The sequence below is a fragment of the Antedon mediterranea genome, chromosome 4, assembly GCF_964355755.1.
Source record: "Antedon mediterranea chromosome 4, ecAntMedi1.1, whole genome shotgun sequence".
Taxonomy (NCBI): domain Eukaryota; kingdom Metazoa; phylum Echinodermata; class Crinoidea; order Comatulida; family Antedonidae; genus Antedon; species Antedon mediterranea.
The window spans coordinates 2,964,594-2,989,727 of NC_092673.1; the positions used below are offsets into that span (position 1 = coordinate 2,964,594).

Here is a 25,134-nt window from a genome sequence, read left to right on the forward strand (position 1 = left end):
GACTGTAGGGTTTAGAACATTAAGGTTACTGGTACTTATATGTGTCAACTGGGAACCGCTCAAGGACTAATTTTAGAGGTAAAAAAATCTCTGAGCTAAAGCCCAGAAGTTTTTCTTTCTTTTCAATAATACAATACTGTACCACACAAACATCAATGCATAATGATTGATTAAAGGTCTGATTCTGATCTTATATTTCAATATAACATGACGACAATGCAATACAGACACATAAGCACATAATTTAAGTTTCTTTATGGGTGATTTTAATTTACAAAATTCCAATACAATAAGCTACTGTATTATGTACGACATTGCTAGTAGCTTGTACTACAAGTACTGACACAGTTATAAGCCCATACTGTAAGCACCAACCCAGTTACAAGCCCAGTCATATTTTAAATATCTATTTCTGTACTAAAAACAACACAAAATGCACAAAACACAACTTGGATTTTACTCTTGTTTATATTTCTGCCAACAATTAAATTGTAATACATTATTCATGTTCACAGTTTTCTTTATCTGATAAGTGTTTTATTTACTAAATGTTATACACCCCAAACATGGTAACCAATAGCTGGAATTTCAAATAAATCTATATCATTGTAAGACCAACAGAAGAATTAGTTTAGTAGATAATGTATATTTATAACAGATGACAAAAAGCATCATCAACTTGCTTATTTACACTGTAGATCTCAAGAATTAAATATTGAATATATTTCGTACATTGCAAGCTGGTTAACTTATTTAAATTGTTTCTTTTTTCAGAATAGGATATTCTTTAATACTCCTAGTGTTCTACAAACTCATATTTAACAATATTTATTAAATTATTTATACCAATTGCTTAATCAATTATAAAATATAGCAATGTTGAACTAGAAATGCAGACTGTATGCCTGATAAATGTAAATATGGAAAAGGAAATGTGGGTAACAACAAAGACAAAACAAGACACATTATAATGTATTTGCAATACAACTAGTTTGATGCAATGTATTAAGATATAAATCCAATATAATAAACATTGTATTATTTGAGAGTTGTATCCTTTACCCCAAAACACCCCCACAACAAACCGCTACAATAAACTATATTTCTTAGGGTGCCTTGTTTGTGGTAGGACGACTGGGGCGATTCAAGATGAGGAGATTCAAGAAATTATATTGTAGTCACTTGGTTAGTTTTCCTTTTCTTTTTTTTCTTCACTGGTTCCTTCACCACTTGCATCGGTGCTGCCCTCGCTGCTGCTTTCGCTACTTGTTTCGCCACTGCCGCCTGACGATTGTTCTTTCTCTGAAGCCATCTGAAACAAACAAATAATAAGTATGAAACTATGTATGTATTTCCAGTGAAAATAGATCCATAGATATGTTGTAATCTGGATATGCGTACAGATAAAGTTCAACTAGTGAAAAAAGATAGAAAGAGGTAAAGAGATAATTATAAATGCAAAGTAATGTCTCTGCTGTAGTACAGTAGGTATAAGTAAGTTGTTTTTAAAAGTGCTGTCTTTGTCCAAATTAAGCTCAATAAAATATCATAAATATTAATTAGAAAGCTTTACTTTAGACATATATTTTCATACAAACTAATTTATTGGTAGTTTAAAAAAAATATAAAATTAAACTCAAACTCAAAATGGAAGTGTTTTATGAATGATTTTTTTATATTTTTATATTTTGATATTTCTTGTGCGGATATTTTCTGATATATTTATTAAAATGCTATATTTTATCTTTATGTGCTGCTTGGTAAGAGGATTCACAGGCTCTTGTCTAAAACAACAAGAAAATGTTTTGTAACTTATGACTATTCACTATTATGCATACATTTCTTTTATCATGGACCATTTGTAAGAACATTATTTTTAATGAAAATGTCATCCATGTAAAATAAGTTTATAAATAAATAAAATAGGGATTTAGTTCCCTTTTGTGTTTCCTGCTACTTACTTGTTTGTTGTTGTTTTTATAAATACAAATAGATTTTCTTTACACAATTTTCAATACAGAATTTTGCAAATAAAATAACTAATTTCTCACCTTTTTGTAGGCCATTTCAAAGAGTTTCAATGAGGCTTGTTGCAGGGCTGATGAAGCCTGTCGCAGGTTTTCAGAGTCTTCTGTGTCTCGTTTCTCTAACAAATCTTTAACCTTCTGTATTTCCTCTTTCAACTTGTCACACTGAAATTTACAAAGACAGTTTCATTACATCCAATTACACTTTCAATATTAAAATAACACCCTTTAATTTACTTCACTCAATTTATACATTTGCTTGATATGTGTGCCTGCTCAGTTAGTGCTTTTCCTCACTCTCATTGAGAAATACAGTTGACGAAAAATATGCCAAATGCAATATCATAGCAAGCACACAAACAGATATATGCAATTGTGTAAACCTGTACCAATGTATAGTACCATGAAAAAGATTTCATTATTATTTATTTAAACTGGGTAGCCTCTTCAGTCCCAGAGGGCTGTGTGCGACAGTGTGTGTGTACTAGTACACCGGGGTAACCCCCTACTCGTCTCGAAAGATGTAGTAGGTTCTTTAAAGTGCACACGAGCTAGATGTGTACACTGGACCTACGGTTTATAGTCCCTATCCAAGAAGACTTGTTCTACCACCAGAACCATGGAGCGAGTGATGATAAAGATGGGAAATTGATAGATAAAGATTGGAAATTGATAGATAAAGATTGGAAATTGATAGATAAAGATGATAAATACCTCTTCTGATGGCAGCTGATCTTTGAATTCCTCCATCTTAGCCTCTGTGTCATGTATTATGTTTTCAGCTTGGTTTACAACTTCAACTTTTTCCTGCAAAAAAAAAAATTGGTTTGTAAAGGCACTAAAATAGAGCTCTGAAAAACATTATTTTCACTGTGATTCAGTAGAGAATATTTAAAGCAGGTTATTCATCTTTCAGTCTCTACAAGTGTCTAAAGCTCTGTCTAAACTATCAAACTAGTTTGACAAAAAAGTGTGATGTGCCCATATATGATAGTGACATGATATCATCATGTCCATATAACAATTTTGGGTCAAATAAAGTTTGACAGAGCATAAGTCTCAACACTCTTGGTACTTATAAGTATGTTGTAAATATTATTAAATTATTAGATCAGAAAAAAAGTGTGATAAACAATCATATAAATGGCTTCTTGTCTCTTTTATATTATCATTTATACAAGATATAAATAATCTACTAAACTAATTTATCTTTATTACCTTCCTCTTCTTATCCTCTTCAGCATACTTTTCTGCATTCTTCACCATATTCTCAATCTCGTCTTTACTCAATCCACCAGATGATTGGATCACAACTTTAAACAAAATATATTTATATTTTTAAAGTGAAGAAATTAAATTTGTAAAAAATCTAAATGTACAAAGTTGAAAAGATTTGTAAATGTCTTCTCTATAAATTACACTATTATTTATTTGTATTTTGTATTAATATTTGTCCTCAGTGAGGAAATTAGGATTAGGCCCTCCACGGACCCACGGCAGCCAGCAGTGCAGCGCCTACCAGATTAGGCAATGAGAGTAAAGCATCTTGCCTAAGGATGCAATTAGTATGATAACCTCGAACCCATGCCTATCACATGCTAGTCCGATATTACCATTACACCATCACTCTCCAGTATATACAGCACCCGCCACGATTTCTAGATGGTCTCCCATCCAGAACGCAACCGGGCCCAACGTTGCTTAACTTTGGTGATCTGACGAGAACCGGTGTTTCAACGCAGTATGGCCGTATACTAAACTAGTTTAGTATTAAACTAGTTTGTAGTGATATGCTCAAATATGGTAGTGATATGCCCAAATATGGTAGTGATATGACATCATCATGTCCATATATGGGCACATCACATTTTGTTGTCACATAAAGTTTGATAGTGTAAACAGAACTGAAAGTACTGAATATTTTATTTGCTCAAATTCCTTCTTTATAAAATGTTAATGCTATTTGCTTGCTCAGTTAAATTTTCTTCCACATTCTCTTTAAGAAATACGGTTGACGAAAAATATGCCAAATGCAACATCATAGCAAGCAACTAAATAAAGTTTGGCAATTATTATCTGTTGTTATACTAGATTACATTGCTCATTGTAAAGAGAGGGAAGGTGTTCTTGTCTTTATAAAAAAACAACTCACTTTGCTGTTCTTTTCCAGTTCCCTTATCTCTAGCCGATACATTTACAATACCATTGGCATCAATATCAAAACTAACTTCAATTTGAGGAACGCCCCTTGGTGCTGGAGGAAGTCCAATCTAAAAACAAAGAAATAGAGTATAACTTGGTGAAATGTTTTACAAAAATTTGAGAAGAGAAATTAAAAGTTTTTGTAGTAAATAAAACCCAATACAATTGTAAATGCTTTCTGTCTAGACTCACGAAAAACATATTTAATAAAAATTTTGTCATTTTTAAGGCAGAGTTTTCGTAATACCATCATATTTGGAGCATTTTTGTAGCTTACCAATTGGAATTGTCCAAGGAGTTTGTTGTCTTGTGCCATTTCACGCTCACCTTGGTGAACTTTGATCTCTACCTGAGTCTGGCCATCAGCGGCTGTAGAGAAGACCTAAAAATGAACAACGAAGAAATCAATAAAAGCACAGTATATTTACAGTACGTTTAGTTTTTCCAATTGTTGGTATACTTAAGGTATAGTATTAGTAATTATTTATAATTGTTAGTGTTACTGTCCAATTAAAACTGTATAAAATGAAGGCCTTCAAGGCTTTATGTGAAAAAAAATGCCTACTAAAGGATAACATTTACAAACCACCAAAGTATCCCCTTAATAGAAGTGTCGCTCTAATAGGCTGTCTTCTGAATAGGGGTTGGGGGTTGTGTTAAAACATATATTTCCCTTGTTGGTTTCAATAGTGTCCCCTTAATGGGAGTGTAGCATACAATTTAGTTTTGGTACTTACAAGTATTTTTATACCCTTCTTTTAAAAAATATATTAAATAAAATTTTGTGGAGTGGAGCTGTGGCTTGGTGGTTATGATGCTTGGCTACCAATCTAAGGGTCCTGGGTTCAAGTCCTGTCATATGTCAGGGTTTTTTTCTCATGACAATTTACAACTCCACTCCCAAAGACTTAATAATAAGTCTTTGTGTATGTAGAGCATCTTGTGTATATGTTTGTCTTGTGAAATTTTAAATAGTTTATCCATCCTGTAATTGGCGGGTTACTCGCTGTTGGATGAGTATGAAAAAAAAAAAAAAAAAAAAAAAAAAAAAAAAAAAAAAACACAACTAAATACCTGCGATTTCTTTGTTGGAATTGTAGTATTTCTATTGATCAGCTTTGTGAACACGCCACCTAGTGTTTCAATTCCAAGAGACAGGGGAGTGACGTCGAGTAGAAGGACATCTGTGACATCTCCTGCAAGCACGCCACCTTGGATGGCAGCACCCATGGCAACAGCTTCATCAGGGTTTACAGATTTGCTTGGTTGCCGACCAAATACTTGCTGTACAGTCTCTTGCACCTAATTTTTAAATAATAATATAAAGTTTTAAATGTACCTAAAATGCATTTTGAATTTCTTTAATTACTAATCTGTAAATCATTTAAACATATATGTCACATCTTCCCTTTTTACTCATCCTTAAGCTCTGTCTACACTATCAAATTAGTTTGACCAAAAAAAGTGTGATATGCCAATATATGGTAGTGATATGTTCAAATATGGTAGTGGTATTTGTCACGTAAAGTTTGATTGTGTAGACAGAGCTTTAAATTATTTTAAATATGTTTTAAGGCTAAAACATGAAATAGAATATGAAATGATATGCAAATGGGAGTACAAGTTAGTTGAATATATAATTATGTACTCTAGGCTCTAAAGTTAACGATAAATACCTTTGGCATACGAGTCATTCCACCGACCAATAACACCTCTTTGATGTCAGCCCGCGACACTTCCGCATCTTGCATGGCCTTTTTACATGGTTCAATGGTTCGTTTGATTAGACTATCCGCTAGCGATTCCAACTTAGCTCTCGATAGCTTCAAGTTCATGTGTTTCGGTCCACTGGCATCCATCGTCAAGTATGGCAAGTTGATGTCAGTCTGCATTGATGATGACAATTCGATCTTTGCTTTCTCTGCTGCTTCTCTCAGTCGTTGTAATGCCATGTTGTCCTTTGTAATATCAATTCCTTGCTGTGAAATATAAAAAGATCTTACTTTATAATTATGTATACAAGTTATATACAACATGGCAAACCTATTAATTGTAATATGTAGAATTTGAGTTCCAATTAAAACCAACCTCTTTCTTAAATTCAGAAACCAAGTGGTTAAGAAGAACATTGTCAAAGTCTTCTCCTCCGAGGGATGTGTCACCGTTTGTTGATTTGACTTCAAATACACCTTTCTGGATTTCCAGGATAGAGATATCAAAAGTGCCGCCACCAAGATCATAAACTGCAATGCTAAAGTGGACAAAATTAGGCTGTTAATTTTTGTGCCAAGTGTAACTATAAGCTAGAAACTTTTTCCATAATTAAAGACCAAAGGTGCATGCCAAAAATAGTGTTAAATTATAGTTTAATTTTAATATTTTAAATATACGGTCATATCACACTTTTTTGTCGCAACAGTTTTTAACCTTACATCTTGTCTTCCGATTTGTCCATGCCATACGCCAGAGCTGCTGCTGTGGGTTCATTAATTACACGTAAAACATTCAATCCTGCAATCTGTCCTGCATCTTTTGTTGCCTACAAAAAGAATGTTTTTTTAGTTACACTACATACAAAATTCAAATAGTCTTAAGTATTATTATCACTAAAGCTCTGTCTACACTATCAAACAAGCCTGATATCAGCCCAAATATGGTGCTGATATGCCCAAATATGGTAGTGATATGACATCATCATGTCCATATATGGAAGTTTAATAGTGTAGACAGAGCTTTAGACACTGTTGCCAGAAGGATAAAGGTTCTTTTTTTTTGGTTACACTACCTGTCTTTGTGAATCGTTGAAATATGCTGGCACTGTCACTACTGCATTTTTTACTGGTTGCCCCAAGTAGCTTTCTGCTGTTTCCTTCATTTTCACTAAGACAAAAGCGCCAACTTGGCTAGGTGAGTACATTTTACCGTGCGCCGTTAACCAGGCATCTCCATTGCTTGCTTTGACAATATCATATGCTACTGTTTTCCTATGAATAATATATCATAATGTACCATTTTTGTTCATAACAATTTATATTAATCCATTTTCAAGGTTTTATTTGCATATTCTGCTGAACGAAAAGGTATTGTACTAGTTGGAATTCGCCAATGCAAAAATGTTTTATATAATGTACTGTACAAGAATTTTTAAAAACTTTGTTTTCATTATGTTGAAGTACACATTTGTGATAGAAGTAATTTCATGGATGTAATAATTGTTTTGGGTAATGATTCCACCTTCTTCCAAGTTTTCCACCCAGTCAACCATTTAACAGGGCCGTAGCCACCAGTACGGTTGGTAAGGTTTCAACCCAGTGGCTTGAACAGAGATTGTTCCATTTTCTTTCGAGAAACGCACCTTTTTATTTCTTGTGGCTACATCATTGTTTAAGGCCTTTCCTGGTCTAATTGTGACACCTCATCCCAAGAAGCCCCTGGGTACCCAAAAATAACTTGACTTACACTTCTCTAACTACATCCCTGGTCTTGATATAAACATAAAATATTACGTCATTAAATCATAGTATTCATAATAGAAGGCGATAGTCACTTACATATCTTTTTGCGTTGCTGGATCATCAAACCGTCTACCTATTAATCTTTTTGTTGCGTAAAGTGTGTTTTTTGAATTAGTTACTGCTTGTCGTTTGGCTGGCATACCAACAAGCCTTTCTCCTTCGGGGGTGAATGCTACAACCGAGGGCGTTGTTCGTGCACCTTCAGCATTTTCTAAAACCTTTGATTGTTTTCCTTCCATTAAAGCAACACAGGAGTTTGTTGTGCCGAGATCGATACCAACAACTGCTCCCCGTACTGTACCCTCCGAAGAGTACAACCTCTGTGTTTGTTGATTGGTCAAGCTCCATGATCCCTAAAATAGAAATAGCATTTAAAAACAAAAACCATCACTCAGCATTACAGTGAAATGTTCTCACGCTATTTTCACGAATTTGCCAATGGCGCGTGTAGTTTATTTAAATTATGAAACTGACAAACCATGCATGGCATGGTCCTGGACATGCTATCAATTTTATTCAATTTGTAAAAATATTTGCTTCATAAATTAATGGGCTCAAGTATAAATATACAATAAATTAGACTAAAACTAAAGCATGGGGGTACCACATTTTGAATAACTGATTGATTAACAAAATTATATTTTTATAATTTTAACTCTAATTAAATATTTATATTAATTAGTCTAATTTCAAATAAACATTATGAGTAAAGGTGGTGCTATTATATGCTATTACAATATTTGTAATATACTGAATGACTGTGTTATGCGCGATTTGAACGATTTGCGCAATTTGAAATTGCGCAAAAAAATCCTTGCGCAATTTGAAATTGCGCAAAGAATTCTTGCGCAATTTAAAATTGCGCAAAGATTTTTTTGCGCAATTTCAAATTGCGCAATCAACTTGCGCAATTTCAAATTGCGCAAGAAAATCTTTGCGCAATTTTAAATTGCGCTGCACAATTTGTAAATTGCGCAAGATAGTTCTTGCGCAATATGACACCTTTGCGCAATTTGAAAACGAACTGTAAATTTTCCCATACATGGCTAGGCTAGGCCTAGGCAGAGGAGTTTAAAATTTAGTATTTTATTATATAAATAAGACCATTTCAATGAAGATAATGTTTAATACTCACTTTTTAAGTTTTTAATATTAGTTTAAGCTAGGCCATGTAACCTAGTCAGTATCAGTAGTCCAGACCCTAGCTAGGCTAGAGTAGGCCTAGTATAGCCGGCCGCCCGCGCCGCGCCCGCCTGGTGGAACACCACCGCTTCGTTTTCCTTCGTCGGTTCTTCGACGGTATGCTAACTTATAACAATATTTGCACTACTAAAATAAGGAAATGTGATATTTATCTTTAATTTTGAATCATTCTTAGAAATTAAATACTATAAAAATATGGGTGTGCATGATTTCACAATCTGTCGAAAAACCTTGCGCAATTTGCAGATTACTTGCGCAATTTAATACGTTGCTTGCGCAATTTGAAACACATGTTTCAATTCAAATTGCGCAAGGATTTTTTTTGCGCAATTTCAAATTGCGCAAATCGTTCAAATCGCGCATAACAACTGTACTTAATCATTCTATTTAGTTAGGCCTTTACTACTACTCCAGTAGACTGGATATCGGACTGCCAAAGTGAGATCGGGACCGGTGGATGACTCACGAAACTGGAGGATGCAGGCTGAACAGAAAAGTACAATGAAATGACTTACCACTTTTAAAACTTCCGCTACATTTTTAGTTTGTGAAAGATTCCTAAAGTATGAACATTTACTTTTTAGATGATATGCTGTTAATCTACTAGCTGTAAGCATTTTGTATAATTTTATATAATTTATTTTATTCTACTTTATCAGAACTCACATGTGTGTAAAGACAACACGCTGATGAAATTTCTTTTTCGCGAGAAGGATTGAAATAGAGGGCGCACTTGACAATCGTTGCCGGCACATATTCGATTTTTTTACAAAAAGTAATATAAATTTGTGTTTTTAATCATCATCAGATCTAAAATTATGATAAACTACTTTGACTACTATATTCCTGATAAAATATAGGTAATTATTTGAAGGTATGAAATATAACTGTATACTAAAATAACAAAATACATTATATAATAAACCTACAACTGTCTGGCAATTAAAGAAAGTTCTAGTAAATTTAAAGGGCATGCATGACCTGGATACATGAACAATGCTTTATTATTATATGACGCAACAGTAGTTGACTATTGGTTGCAAGTGAAACTCAACTGCACAATATTGGACATTTTGAGTTAATATTGATACAATAGCATAAAATCTGATTGAAGCACATATTATTCATAAATTGGTTCCATTTCCACTGTCTACACTATCAAAACTTTATGCGACAAAAAAAATGTGATGTGCCCATGGACTTGGTGATGTCATTTCACATATTTGGGTATATCACTACCATAATTTGGGCATATCACATTTTTGTTGTCACAGATTGATAGTGTAGAAAGAGCTTAAGAAAAAAAGATTGAAGACAAGACACGGACAAATTTAACATAATAAATATGTAAAACAAATTCATAATTTCAATCCAATTTATTATATATAATACATTGTTTGTTGATATTGCTCTAATGATGGGCAGACTGATGACAAGACATAGAAATTACTGAATCCTCTTCGCCAACCCACAACACTACAATAGCTAAAACGTAGTGTATTATTTCAGTAAAGTAACTCTATTTATTATTTTTAAAGACTTCACCATTTGAAAAACATTTATAATTTAAGATTTTAAATAATAGATGTTACACAGCTATTAACAGTTACTATAATTTAAGTGTGACACAGTAGAGTCGTAAGTAAATTTAATAAAAATTGAATACAACAGGAGCATTGTGCATTGTGGTACTCTATGTGTACAAACAGCCTGCTTTTGTTTTTATGATTATATATCTTGCCTAAATTTATTCATTAAAATCAACATTCAATTTCTATCGATCACTCCTCGCAATTAAAGTTCTCTTTTCTTGAATTCCTGAAATAGAAAAAAAACAAACATTCTTTGTAAGTTCTTTTTTAGCTATAACTATGAGTTGTATTTTGAGTCATTTTATACCGATTATATAAACAAAAATAAATTCTTAAAATAATATTTATATTCATTATTTATTAGAGAATGTTACATGGTTTTAAGCAATTCAGGCTATGCAAGATTTGCACAACAGAATTTTCACAATTTGAACCCAAACTAATATTATAAAACCTGTGATTCATACAAATATTTATAAATATATTAAAAGATTACATTTTTATTAGTTACAAAAACAATGGAAATCTGAAAAACCTTATGTAGGCGTAACCAGACCGACCCTAAAAATATTTCCTATCCTTAACATTTTTTGGTCTGCTACGCCAACATAACCTTTTTTTTGTTGGCTTTGGGAAAAATTTAATTCTTCGATTATAGGAAATAAGTGCCTGTCATTATTGTAAACCAAATTAGTGATTCACACAATGCAACCATAGGATCCTACGCTGCCTCGGTACTTGGTTATAAGCAAGTAAATTATTCTATCTACTGTACCTCCGCCATCAAGGATCCCATTTGAGCCGGAGACATCGTAACTGCCACGCCAGCTGCTCTTAATGCTTCAATTTTAGCCTCTGCACCTCCTTTGCCACCAGAGATGATGGCACCAGCGTGACCCATTCTCCTACCTGGTGGCGCCGTGAGGCCTGCGATGAATGATACTACTGGTTTACGATTTTCACCCTAGGATACAAGTGTCAATTTTAGATATAATGTCCATCTAAAGCTCTGTCTACACAATCTTTATGTGACAAAAAAGTGTGATGTGCCCAAATATGGTAGTGATGTGCCCAAATATGGTAGTGATGTGCCCAAATATGGTAGTGATGTGCCCAAAAATGGTAGTGATGTTCCCAAATATGGTAGTTACAGTATGTGCCCAAATATGGTAGTTATGTGCCCAAATATGGCAGTAATTTGACAACATCATGTCCATATATGGGCACATCACATTCTTTTGTCACATAAAGTTTGATAGTGTTGACTGAGCTTTATACATTTTGAAAATGGATTTGTCTGGTTATGGTATATGCTGCTGCTTAATACCATAATAAATGTTCTACTAAACAAACCATGTTGTTAGCCTTTAGGAAATCAGCAGCTTTCTCTTCAGCTCCTCCTCCAATTTCCCCAATAAGAACGATGCCTTCTGTTTCTGGATCCTTAAGGAAGACATCAAGACAATCTACAAAGTTGGTTCCATTGAATGGATCTCCACCAATACCTGTCAAATGAAATCAGACTCATTCTTAAGCTTGACCTCCCAGCAAATGTTTGGGTTATACAAGAGAGGATGGGGTTATACAAGAGGGGATGGGGTTATACAAGAGGGGATGGGGTTATACAAGAGGGGATGGGGTTTACAAGAGGAGATGGGAAGAGGCTCTGAAAGATGTGTACCCACATGCAAGGAAATCAACAGGATGCTGAGCTCTGGAGTGATCTAAACAGGGACAGCGCAGCGAAGAATATGTACATACTGTAGTACAGTACTGTTGGTATATGTCGCAGCCAGACATAAGATTAAAGAACTGTTACCATCCTATCTTGGCAAGGCGAGCTCAGTGTCCTGTTTTTAGATTGCCTTGCCACATGTATCGTTGGCAGAAAAAGTATGTTTTTAATTTGTTTCCAACCTACCAACACACAGCGACTGGCCAAGTCCAACTGCAGTTGTCTGTGCTACTGCTTCATATGTTAATGTACCTGATCTTGATACAATACCTATGTTACCAGGTTTGTGGATGTGCCCTGGCATAATACCTATCTTACAAGCACCGGGCTAAAAAACAAAATAAATTAAATAAATACCAATTAGGTAAAAAATAATTGAGAAAAAAAATTATCTTAAATCTTGAAATAATTATTAAAGATTAAATTATTATTTTGTATTCTTTATACTATTTACAAGATTTGAAGAAAACTGCTAATTTTGTACTGTATTAGTGTAGTAGTGTATATTACCTTACCTGTTTTTTTGAGCATTTTAGTAGTTTTGGGAAGGATTTAATAATTAGCATACATACTTACTTTTATTATACCTGGACAGTTTGGGCCTACTAGTCTGGATTTACTTTGCCTTACTAACTGATGTTTTACTTTCACCATATCCAACTGTGGAATTCCTTCTGTAATGCATACAATTAGGCCAATCTCAGCATCCATTGCTTCAATAATGGCTTTGGCAGCAAAAGGTGGTGGAACATATATAACAGTGGCGTCAGCACCAGTCGCTGACTTTGCCTAAAAAAGATTTAAAAATAAATGACGTTCAATACATATTTCATTTACAATAAATTATTAATTAAAATCAAGATTGTGAGCCATTTGATAAATAGGCAAAATGCCTTAAAATGCCTCACAAGTTTGGTGGTGACATATACAAATTATTAATTGTAAATGAATGGTTACAATATATTGCTTACTGTGTAGTCTAGGTTCTAGACCGTAATTAGTAAAAAGATAAATACATTGGCACATATGGCGTTTCATACGTATAAGACATGAACTTGTATTTTCGTTCTAGTGGTGAGGATGAATATTTCAAAATGACTATTAATTTCGCTATAATAGGTGGTTTCAGTAGGACTCTATTTTTGAATACTTTCTGCTTTAAGGCTTCAACTCATTTTCCAATCGTGTATTCTTTTACAATTACAGTTTGAAGTGTTGCCTCAACCAATCACAATTACTCGTTATAGACAGCACTGTCAAAGTTCATCACATTCTACTTGCCTCTTGAACGCTGTTAAATACTGGTAATCCTAGAGCGACTTCACCACCTTTTCCTGGTGTCACACCACCTACCATTTTAGTACCATACTCTAATGCTTGCTTAGTGTGGAAGGCACCCTGGAAAAAAAGACATCCTGAAAGTTAGTACAGTAATACTATAAACATCAAATTGTAAAAAAGTATAGTAAAGTGGCCTCTGACTAAGGGTTGGTCGTAGTGTTAACACATATATTTCATGGGAAAGTGTCCCCTTGATTGTAAAAATACAAACCTGCTTTCCTGTGATACCCTGACATATCACCTTCGTATCTTTCGTTAAGCCCAAATTCTGCCTACTGTTGGTGTAGCATGTTCTTACTCCAGTGAGTCGCCGAGCTAGAAAAAATGTTATTGTTATTATTATTAACATGATTTCACAGGTAAATCCTTGCGCAATTTCAAATTGCGAAAATTGTTTTTAAAAAATTGTACAGTATTTTGTTAAAAATGTATAAAACACAAAATATTGAAAACGTTGAGAAACTCAACAGTTCTTTTTTTATAACTTTATAAAAAATTTGATTTCGCCATGCAAACCTTCAAACAAATAACACTAATAAATAACATCACAATAAAATATAATAATTCGCATGTACATTTTATGTCATTCCAACCCATCCCCGCCCCGCCCCGCCGCTTCATCCCCCGTGCTGTGGCCTGGCTGGGCCAAAACGTCCTCCTGCTGCTCCTCTTGGCCTGGCCTGTGGTGGACAGACCATGCCAGCAAGAAGGCCGGCCCAAATTCATTCGTCGGCCGGCGGGTCGGCCGGTCACATTTAATTCGTTTGCATTCTAGGCTAACGTAAAAATTTAACTACATATTTGCAATCCATTTAATTTTCACTCTCCTAATTACTATTTCTCTAAGTTTAACACACTATAATTAATCACGTTTGTCGTAAAATTACCGAATGTCTTTGCAAAAATTCTTGTGGAGGTAGCCATCTTGATCTTTTAAAATGTCGCCCTCAAGAAATACTTTTATAAACTAGAGTGTACATTATACATTGACGCGTTTCAGATCGTAAGTTTAGGATTAAACAGGGGCATTAAGATTAACAAAATAACGCGTTTTACATAAGTCAAAACGCAAAATGTCATTTATGACATTCCAGAAAAATGTAAATTTTGAAAGTTTTTTTATTGTGCATGGAAAGAAAAAAGTAGACAAGAAAAAAAACCTAAATATATCACATAATATGGCCGCTGGTGGAGGAGAGAAGAACTTGGCCGAAGAAATGGAAAATGCATTCACTGTATGTTTTAGTTATAACAATGAAATATTGTTTAAAGTAACCATATCACTAGTTTAACTCTAGGCCCCCATTATGCAGTATAAACTTTGAATACCCAGGCGTGTTCGACGCTGGAAGGGCCGTGCGGATGAACATAAACAATGAGGTCTACAGGGCCTAGCACACACACATAACTGTTTCTGCATTTTATGCACAACACACATTGAAGAGATGTTTTTCTATTGACCAGAAGTTGTCTAGGCCTAATTAATAATTGCGACAGGCTGTTACTTTTAAAACAATTTTAAATTATAAAAATTACTATTTTTAAATATTTAATATAGTAGATCAAATTAAAATGTATATTATTATAAAAGGAATGAAAACATTTGTTACTAATAGTCTAGAATAATAGCGTATTTATATTTATAGGTTACTAACATTATAATACTCTACTTCTAGTTCAGTGACCATGAAAAGTAAATTATTTATATTTCTTCTTAAAGGGTTGCTTATCAAACTTGACAAATCAAGAACATTTTAACATTGTAGATTATATGGAAGTAAAAACAGGTAAAAATAGTGACATCAATAATAATATTAATTTACACCAATATTACATCTTTATTCATAAAAACATCTTGATTTATTGAATTAAAATTGTTTTGTATTGTATTTCAAGGTGTGGAACAGGCTGTTCAAAAGTTCCTAGATGTAGCCAAAGAAATGGAAACATTCTTTCTTCAAAAACGTTTGTTACTTTCCAATAGTCATCCAAACCAATTAGTGAGAGAGGTAAATAAACCTTTACAATTTACTGAAAGTCAGCAATGTAAATTATCATGAATTATTTTCTTGTTATTAATTTTAAAAACCCCATTTCTTGCAGGAATGTGACGACTTGCAGGTTGAGCTCCGACGCAAAGATGTATTGATCCAAAAACAGATGAGACGATTACAGCACTGGCAGGGGGTTTTCCAATCATGTGAAAAGGGTGCACCTCCTCCCCCACCACAGCCACAACAGCAGCAACAACAAATGCCACAGATGTCCAGACAACAGTTCATGGGCACACCAGGTCATGGAAGTTTCCAAAACCAAGCTCATCAAAGCCCACTAGCTCACTTGGCCCAGGCTGCTTCAAATATAGGGGGTGGCTTTGATAGGTGATTAGGTTGCTGGAAGATGAATACATTAAAATACAATTGAAGGAACAATGGATGCTAAAAAGATTGCCATTAAAGTACCGCAGAGGTTGGACAAATATCTTTTACATCGAAGGGTCTGTTACAGTATTCCTTTCTGTACACTACAAAATGTGTGCGCTACAGATATTTTGTAACACATTACTGTACATACAGGTTACACACAAAAAAGTGTTGAGGCTCAGGTAGTAGTCAAGTTTAATATTCGTAAAAAGAAAAACATATTGGGACACACATCATCTCATACTATACTTTAGCTGGAAACAGCTATTTAAAAAGAAACAATAGAGATGTGTCTACTGTCCTCAATTATTGAAATAAACACTAATTCAAGTACATACTCTGTAGTTTTATTAAATTTTCTGTATTCTATTAGTTATCATTGTATCTATTATTGTACACGTACATTAACTAAAAGATGTATGCCAACACACTTCACATTCCAAAGCAGTCAATAGATGATTAGTAATTGGAAACATAATTTTATTTTCATAGTTTTAATGGAAAAACACCATCATTATTGCTATTACTGTATTATTATTGCATAAAATCACATGCATCAATGATTTTGGTAGGAAAATGGACCATTCCATTTTGACAGTAGTCAGCAGCCAAAATATTTATGTATGCAGGAGAAGTAAATACCTATTATTACTTTTACATTGTTAAAATGAGTATTGAAAAATTTAAAAAGATAAGCTCTATCACACTATCAAACTAGTTTGAGAAAAAAAGTGTGATGTGTCTAAATATGGTAGTGATATGACATCATCATGTCCATATATGGGTACATAACATTTTTTTGTTCACATAAAATTTGATAGTGTAGACAGAGCTTCAGAAAATTCAAGGTAAAAAATGACCAGCGACTGCAATATACACATTTATTTAGTACTATTTCGTAAACTAAACTAAAACTCCAAGTAGCCCGACACACAAGTTGTATATTGCAAATAGTTTGTTTTGTTCTTTGAATTGAAACCTTTCAAACAGTTATCTGGTGTTTTGTGGACGATGTTTTCTGGTATATGTCTCGGGCACCTCTGGGAGCAAGGATCTTGTCTGCCTTCCCCATCAACGGAAATCCACACATTCACAAATCATACAAAACTTTTTCACAATGGCGTTTTGGTTCAACATCCTCCCCACCTTTGTGATTGATATACAATACAGTGTTTATGAATGTTATTTAGATTAAAAAATTTAGCACCACTGACTTGACTTGATTCGGGCAATGATTATTTCAGTTTTATTTTGCTGCCCTCAATAGTCTAAAGCTCTGTCTACACTAGCAAACTAGTTTGACAAAAAAAGTGTGAAGTCATATGCTTAATCCAGTGTGATGCCATTGAATTGTTCGGCAAACTCTACAAGCGTCCTCATTGGCCTTCCTATAAAACAAAAATTCATGAAACATTTGTTAAAGTACTTGGTCTAATGATGTCTAAGGCAATTCCTCAGCAATCTGTACACATTGACAACAGGGGAAATCATTTATTTATCTGCAGTAGAACTCACTTAATAGGGGCATCCCATTGAAAAGGGTATGATCATAGCATACATACACTTCAAGTCACACTCATCTGGCATGAGGCTAATGCCTTTTGAATAGGAATGTTTCAACCCAGGAACGTTTCAACCCAGGAATGTTTCAACCCAGGAACGTTTCAGTCCAGGAACGTTTCAGTCCAGGAACGTTTCAACCCAGGAACGTTTCAACCCAGGAATGTTTCAACCCAGGAATGTTTCAACCCAGGAATGTTTCAGTCCAGGAACGTTTCAGTCCAGGAACGTTTCAACCCAGGAACGTTTCAACCCAGGAACGTTTCAACCCAGGAATGTTTCAGTCCAGGAATGTTTCAACCCAGGAATGTTTCAGTCCAGGAATGTTTCAACCCAGGAATGTTTCAACCCAGGAATGTTTCAACCCAGGAATGTTTCAACCCAGGAATGTTTCAACCCAGGAATGTTTCAGTCCAGGAATGTTTCAACCCAGGAATGTTTCAGTCCAGGAATGTTTCAACCCAGGAATGTTTCAACCCAGGAATGTTTCAGTCCAGGAATGTTTCAGTCCAGGAATGTTTCAGTCCAGGAATGTTTCAACCCAGGAATGTTTCAGTCCAAAAGTTCAAAACATTGATCGTCTACACTACCTGACATTCCTTTGCTTAAATATGGTACTTCATCTTTATTCAAAAACACGCCAGCAATATCAAGGTGTGCCCAATGAGGTACAGAGACAAACTCTTGAAGAAATGCAGCTGCTGTACATGCACCTGCTGACCTAAATATGCAAATAAATTAATCATAAGTAGTATTCATCAATTTGTGGATGTAATGGTATGGCAGGACATTGCCAGATATATTTTATTATGCAGTATGTATGAAGGCGTAGTATGTACCAACAAAATCTATGGGAAGGAATTGGCTCCAAACCAGAAATAATAAAGAAATATTAACGTCATTAGTGGTAGGCTAGGCCTAGCCATTAAAAGCATTAAACAAGAGAAATCGGAGTTCACATTAATAAAGTACAATATATTTTTGTTTTACCTTGCTATAAGATAGTTTACACAAAAAACTAAGAATGGTGAGTAAACCTGGTCTAACCCTAACGTTATCCAAATATCAACCAGCAGAAAAATCTTTTTTATTTATTGAAAACATCATATCAATTATATCATTAAGGACTCGGTACCTTGCTTAACCATACGGGATTCATTTTAATTGAAAAAAAAATCTTTTAAAGGTCATTTACATAAATAATGAAAAAATACAATATTTTAATACTCATTTCATCATTACCTGCTACTTGTTCCTATATTATTGATATCAGCAAGTTGGCTATCTGTAATTTGTTTTGTATAATGCTGCAGTAATGGCATTCTCCATACCCTGTCACCTGTAACACCACCTGCCTATAATATTCCAAAGCAAAGACAGAAATCCTACATTATTATGTTATATAATGTTTTGTTTACACAACTTTGCGCTGATTACTAGCTGCATTATGGGAGTGGGAGAATCTTGACAGGACTTGAACCCGGTACCCTGTATCCAAGCATCATAACCACCAAGCCACAACGCCACTCATGTTTGATGTATATCGAATATAGAAAAGGTTTTGACCAGGTTGGTCGGGTGAGGTTGTAACTGGGTGGAGGGGTAGCTGATAATCCAGGATATTATACTATATTTCACAATAAAAGAGAAATACAGAGCATTTTGAGCTCAGCTGGTAGTATAAAATATAAAGGCACAGAACGAGAAAATGGCCCTCATTATTGAATCACATTAATAGGCTTACTTTGTGAAAGGCATCCCATAATTGTGTAGAGTTTGTGAAAAGCCCAGCGACACCGGATCCCAAAGCGACATCCATAGCACCTGTAATGAAAGATCAAAATAAGTGAATAGTGTATGACAAACATTAGGCCACGTAAAAACAGTAAGTTGTTGATTGTCCTTTTAGTAGACCACTAGCCGAAAGTGGCGAAATGTGCAGCAGAAACAGAGCTTTAGAGTGATGGCCGTGCATGGTATGGTTGTATGTTACAACTTAACTTCAACTAACCTGTTAGTGTGGCAAGGTCGACAATTGCAGCCGGACTATGATGTTGACAAGCGTAGCAAAGAGCATCAGCCAATAGGAGGCGCCCTTCTGCATCAGTGTTATCAACCTGTAAAGCAAAAACAATACAAAAAACTGCTTTTAACAAACAATTTCATTTCATATAAGATAACAAAATAACCTTAAAGACACATGCAGCAAAATACTTAACTTACAGTTAGCCTGACAATTATATAATCCATACAACCTAGTATAACATTAAATAATAGTACTGTATATTTAATTTTCATTTATTTGAACCTCAAAGTTCAACGTGGCTTGATGGACCAAACTCACAAAATACCATATAATCATATTTTATTGTTTAAAGATGAAGTTAGCTTTCAACTCGGTCACAGTATAACAGATTAATTATAATTTTTTTTTTAATTTTTAGAAATACCTGTATAGTCTTGCCATTCATTGCTGTGACAACATCGCCAGGTCTGGTTGCCATGCCATTTACCATATTTTCACACAGCGGTACCAAACCGGTTACATTGATTGGAAGTTTTAATGACGCTATTGCTGAGATAGCTGCTACGACAGTGGCCGCTCCTCCTATGTCTCCCCTCATAAGGTCCATTTGTGCTGAAGGTTTTATCGAGATTCCACCACTACAATTTTTCAATAAAAACATTTTAGTATTGAATACAAGCATCTAAGTTATCTAACCTGAACTGAAATAATGCTGCAGTAAGTATTGTTACACATCAGCCATAACATGATACTGTACATGATTTTGTTGTGCAAGCCTGGCTAGATAGCCACTTCACCATTTGAAGCATATATTATTAAGCATAGAAACACAATAAAGATATGCTTGGTTTAACATCACCCAAAACATGATATATGATTATGTTGTGAAAGTGAGGCTAGTTCAATTTTTCACCATCAATTAATACACCCTCAATTTGAAGCATATATTTCCAATATATAAACAGTATAAAGCTCTGTCTACACTATAAAACAAGTTTGACAAAAGTGTGATGTGCCAAAATATGGTAGTGATATGCCCAAATATGGTGGTGATATGACATCATCATGTCTATATTTGGGCACATCAAATTTTTTGTCACATAAAGACGATAGTGTAGACAGAGCGTGAGCATTTTAAAACAATATTGACCTCTGTTTTACCTGTCAAAAGTGACCCCTTTTCCTACAAGTACCAATGGCTTATTAGAACGATCTCCTCCTTTGTACACAAGTTCCATAAATACTGGTGGTTGTGACGACCCCTTAGAGACGCTTGCGAATGCTCCCATTTTCATTTTATCTATCCAAGCTTGGTGGCTAAAAGTAGGATGAAAGTTGTTATTGTTTTCACATTATGATCTTCATATTTTAACTACAATTATAGATATTATACGGGGGTGGGGGGGGGGGGGAAATAATTACAATTGTACAGAATGATTAAATGTCATTTATGTTTTCAACTTACTGAACAACAATCTCAAGTTCATCAATCCAAGGTAGTTCCTCCTCCGTGATTTTTGCAAATGATGATGGGTGCAGCAAATTTGCAGGCATTTCAGTCAATTTTCGTGCAAAATTCTGACAATTTGCCAGAATTTCACCTTTCTTCCATTCATTGCTTTGATCACTAAAGATTGTGAAATGTATGTTACAGTATGTTATTTATTTCTAATACATTCCTAAAACAGTATTAAACACAGTATCAAATGAAAACAATATCAAGCCTTATATAAAGCTCCATAGTATATAACATTGAAATAAACAAATATTTTCATACTTATCAACATTGTATAATCCAATTTTAACCTCAGGTTTTTTGTGTTTCTTATCCTTCAGTTCATCGTAATTGTACAATCCAAGTGTAGCTCCTTCGGCCGATGCTGTTAATACAATATTATAATACAATTATATATATTTTGCCACCAGAACAATTTAAAACTATAAATTGAAGATTTGTATGCCTTTATCTCAGTCAGTTGGCAAGAAAATAAATACAAAAATAAAGTCAACTTTCCAAAAACCAGGCACCCTCATGTTTTCCTTATTTCCTGAAAATTTCTGTTGTTCTGTTTACAGATATAAAATTATCTGTAATAAGACTAGAATGCATGCCTTTCCTAGCTGTTTTATTATACTTGACTTGACTTGACTTATGGCGAGTGGAGTCCTCGAACCACCATGGGGCCCTCCAAAGTTTCTTGTCTGTCATAGCTGTTTCCACTTCTGATCCCTCCCTTTATTATAGAGTTTATTTAAACAGTTGGTATTGACAGTATATGAATGTTGCAAATAAATGAGTCTTGAAATTTGTGGGAACTGAACTTTTTTTTAAATAAAAAATGAACTTTTTTGGTATACAAAAATTGTGGTACAGTGTAACATTAACATTGATTTAAAAATCAAATTGTACAATAACACTCATTTAAATACACTATAATAAATATTTAGCACCTTGAGCACAAGAAAACGGTTCTACTTGCACCAGATTGGCACCAGCCTCTCTAAGCTGCCTCACTCCAGCTGAAGCTGCAACTCTAATGTTTTCACGGCGCTCATCTAACAATTCCGCTTCGTTATAACCAACTTCTTCCTTCCCAACACCGACAATTGCTACCGAGGAGAATTCCTAAATTATAAAATAAAAGGTATGGTATGTTAAATGTTGAGGTATGCTTACATCGGCATGGAACTAAAAGAAACTAACTCAACAATTTCGACATTAGTGCTCTAAGAAAATGAACACAACCGAACATAACTGAACTCTGCTCAAAGTAATGCACACTTTTGAAATAAACACAAAAAAAAACATACAATAAGCGCAGTTAAGTTGAGTTGCATTGTTCTTTTACGGACCTGAAAGGAACAAAACGCAACTAAAAATTATGTTTTGCAGGGAGTAACCGTTAATCAGTTCAATGTTTTTTCAGTCCCGTTCAGTTCTGAGAACATGAGAGCTCTAGTTTGAGTTGAGTTTTTTTAGTTGCTTTCAGTTCCAAGTTGCCATCAGCCTAACTTTATTGATAGTATATTAAGATAAATTTTACAATTGGTTCTTGATAAAAAAATGTTGCAACTATTCATTTTCCAATAATAATACAGAACCTGAAATTATATTTTACCATTACACAGCATACCACATTTTCATTATATCACATTTCTCCAGAAATATTGAAACAATATATATTCATTAAATATATATTAAGTCTGAATTCAGTTCAGTTGAATTTATTGAAATGTCATCAGCAGTGAGAGAATCAATTCCCAATATACCTCATCTAATCCATAAAAAACTCTTGTCTTGCCTTTTTTCAACACTGGACCAGAACTGAAAAGATATAAAACAAAATCTATAAAATGGAAAGCTATCACGATAAAATCAAAATGTATCACAAAATTTAACATTATTAATTTAACAACTGACTTGAATAAATTTAATTGGCTTTTATTTTACTTAATTACTTTAGCCCCTCTGGATATTCTTTCCCATTATCTCCTACACACTTTATTTGGAACTTTAAATTATCTTCTTTTGATATTTGAAGGGACTTCAACATTGTAATGTTAACACGAAAAAGTGGATTTGACACATATACCTACATGTTTAAAAGTTCTTCTAGTTTTCCATTGCTTTTGTTGTTGTAACTTTCAGCTGATTTTGTTAGGATAAATCCATCACCATCATCATTCTCATACGCTCCAAGAACGACTCCTTTCTGAAAAAAAAATTATTATGAATGATGCACCTGCCAATCCTAATTAAAAATAATAACCATGTGATGCCAATTAATAGATTTAGTAGAAATGCCATGATATGGGCCTGACGCTAGACTTAAGCTGGGAATAGGAGCCTACTACTACTACCAGTACCTACCTAGCCTAGCTAGAGCCGGGCCGCAATGGCTATATCTAGCTAGGCCTCCTATAAGAGGAGGTCCGGCGGGGCCTAGTTTACTGAACTCTCTAGCCTTACATTCAATTTATGAAAACACAATAGGTTATACATCTGAATAAATACCTTAACGTTTGTACTGCAATTTCGGAAACATTTGGAACTGAAACGACTTAAAGTAGTATAATTCTGCTCTGTTCGGCATCGACATAAGCGAGCTATGGAGGCTGCCATGATGGATGATGATGATGATGTTATGCGCGATTTGAACGATTTGCGCAATTTGAAATTGCGCAAAAAAATCCTTGCGCAATTTGAAATTGCGCAAAGAATTCTTGCGCAATTTAAAATTGCGCAAGGATTTTTTTGCGCAATTTCAAATTGCGCACTCAACTTGCGCAATTTGAAATTGCGCAAGAAAATCTTTGCGCAATTTTAAATTGCGCTGCACAATTTGTAAATTGCGCAAGATAGTTCTTGCGCAAAATGACACCTTTGCGCAATTTGAAAACGAACTGTAAATTTTCAAATTGCGCAACAAAATTCTACCAGACAATCGGTATTATAATAATTTATTGGAAACTAAATAACTCAAAATAAAACATAATAAATGCGAAGATAACATGTGTATAATAAATACATAACATTTATTATTACAATTAAATAATATTATCACTGTAACTTGAAATAAATCAAAATAAATGTAAAAATTAAGTTTTTAATATTAGTTTAAGCTAGGCCATGTAACCTAGTCAGTATTAGTAGTCCAGACCCTAGCTAGGCTAGAGTAGTATAGCCGGCCGCCCGCGCCGCGCCCGCCTGGTGGAACACCACCGCTTCGTTTTCCTTCGTCGGTTCTTCGACGGTATGCTAACTTATAACAATATTTGCACTACTAAAATAAGGAAATGCGATATTTATCTTTAATTTTGAATCATTCTTAGAAATTACTATAAAAATATGGGTGTGCATGATTTCACAATCTGTCGAAAAACCTTGCGCAATTTGCAGATTACTTGCGCAATTTAATACGTTGCTTGCGCAATTTGAAACACATGTTTCAATTCAAATTGCGCAAGGATTTTTTTTGCGCAATTTCAAATTGCGCAAATCGTTCAAATCGCGCATAACAATGGTTTTTAATCTGGTTCCCGGCGCCGCGGCAAGATGGCTTATATGGAACGCTAAAAAGGTAAAAATAACGCAAGGGCCATCTGGTGTGGTAAACAAGAAATATTTCTTACAAAAAACGATGCTTAACATTTTAAAATGAATCATTGTTCTTTCTTCAGATCTATTTGTAATTAATTATTAAAAAGATGTCCTTTAATCGCAAAAATACGTACAAATCAAAGATAGTTTTTAATTATGAATCACATGCCCATTTAAAAATGGTAAATGTTGAACTTTAATGTGCTGTGTGTGACCTCAACCTGTAGGCATGCAACTGAATACTCTCTAGCTAGAGATTGTGACTTCACAGAGCGGTGAGAAATTCTTCCCAGTCTGTTGATTCACGTCAACCAATCAAAGGGCGAGAATCCAAAATCGTTCAACCGTGAGCCCTCATAGACTCTCTTTTCCCAGACGTTTTTTGGGTCCAGCAGCTGGGATCTATAAA

General features: G+C 34.4%; 3 protein-coding genes across 3 annotated transcripts; 1 reads left to right on the forward strand and 2 right to left on the reverse strand.

Annotated features, from left to right (window-relative positions):
• Positions 1–449: 449 nt before the first annotated feature.
• On the reverse strand, positions 450–9,625 carry LOC140046260 (stress-70 protein, mitochondrial-like). Its single transcript, XM_072090836.1, has 13 exons — positions 9,463–9,625; positions 7,781–8,097; positions 7,015–7,213; positions 6,662–6,768; positions 6,318–6,480; positions 5,906–6,208; positions 5,304–5,531; positions 4,507–4,611; positions 4,180–4,297; positions 3,246–3,340; positions 2,742–2,834; positions 2,052–2,192; positions 450–1,312 (listed from the first exon to the last, which is right to left on the reverse strand). The coding sequence occupies exons 1-13, from the start codon at positions 9,562–9,564 to the stop codon at positions 1,187–1,189; spliced, it is 2,097 nt and encodes a 698-aa protein (XP_071946937.1). The 5' UTR covers positions 9,565–9,625; the 3' UTR covers positions 450–1,186.
• Positions 9,626–10,304: 679 nt separating this feature from the next.
• Positions 10,305–23,763, reverse strand: LOC140046683 (cytosol aminopeptidase-like). Its single transcript, XM_072091387.1, has 23 exons — positions 23,640–23,763; positions 23,222–23,337; positions 22,895–22,949; positions 22,076–22,250; positions 21,402–21,504; positions 21,090–21,251; positions 20,786–20,941; positions 20,049–20,262; positions 19,610–19,715; positions 19,343–19,422; positions 18,841–18,953; positions 18,189–18,319; positions 17,382–17,426; positions 17,133–17,184; positions 15,906–16,008; positions 14,503–14,545; positions 13,827–13,930; positions 13,556–13,672; positions 12,851–13,063; positions 12,461–12,602; positions 11,893–12,044; positions 11,315–11,503; positions 10,305–10,765 (listed from the first exon to the last, which is right to left on the reverse strand). The coding sequence occupies exons 1-23, from the start codon at positions 23,745–23,747 to the stop codon at positions 10,742–10,744; spliced, it is 2,703 nt and encodes a 900-aa protein (XP_071947488.1). The 5' UTR covers positions 23,748–23,763; the 3' UTR covers positions 10,305–10,741.
• LOC140046261 (mediator of RNA polymerase II transcription subunit 28-like) lies at positions 14,715–16,364 on the forward strand. The gene is made up of 4 exons (XM_072090837.1): positions 14,715–14,850; positions 15,336–15,402; positions 15,512–15,624; positions 15,719–16,364. Exons 1-4 carry the CDS (start codon positions 14,794–14,796, stop codon positions 15,998–16,000), a joined length of 519 nt encoding a protein of 172 aa, XP_071946938.1. The 5' UTR covers positions 14,715–14,793; the 3' UTR covers positions 16,001–16,364.
• Positions 23,764–25,134: the final 1,371 nt, after the last annotated feature.

Excerpts from the sequence above, each read along its gene's own strand:
- LOC140046260 (XM_072090836.1), bottom strand. The coding sequence starts at position 9,564 with ATGCTTACAGCTAGTAGATTAACAGCATATCATCTAAAAAGTAAATGT. Across the intron at positions 6,209-6,317 it reads TTTCTGAATTTAAGAAAGAG|CAAGGAATTGATATTACAAA; the intron begins GTTGGTTTTAAT and ends TATATTTCACAG. Across the intron at positions 4,612-5,303 it reads TTCCAACAAAGAAATCGCAG|GTCTTCTCTACAGCCGCTGA; the intron begins GTATTTAGTTGT and ends GTTCATTTTTAG.
- LOC140046261 (XM_072090837.1), top strand. The coding sequence starts at position 14,794 with ATGGCCGCTGGTGGAGGAGAGAAGAACTTGGCCGAAGAAATGGAAAAT. Across the intron at positions 14,851-15,335 it reads AAATGGAAAATGCATTCACT|GGTTGCTTATCAAACTTGAC; the intron begins GTATGTTTTAGT and ends TTCTTCTTAAAG. Across the intron at positions 15,403-15,511 it reads TTATATGGAAGTAAAAACAG|GTGTGGAACAGGCTGTTCAA; the intron begins GTAAAAATAGTG and ends TTGTATTTCAAG.
- LOC140046683 (XM_072091387.1), bottom strand. The coding sequence starts at position 23,747 with ATGGCAGCCTCCATAGCTCGCTTATGTCGATGCCGAACAGAGCAGAAT. Across the intron at positions 21,505-22,075 it reads ACCGTTTTCTTGTGCTCAAG|CATCGGCCGAAGGAGCTACA; the intron begins GTGCTAAATATT and ends TTGTATTAACAG. Across the intron at positions 21,252-21,401 it reads GGATTATACAATGTTGATAA|TGATCAAAGCAATGAATGGA; the intron begins GTATGAAAATAT and ends CACAATCTTTAG.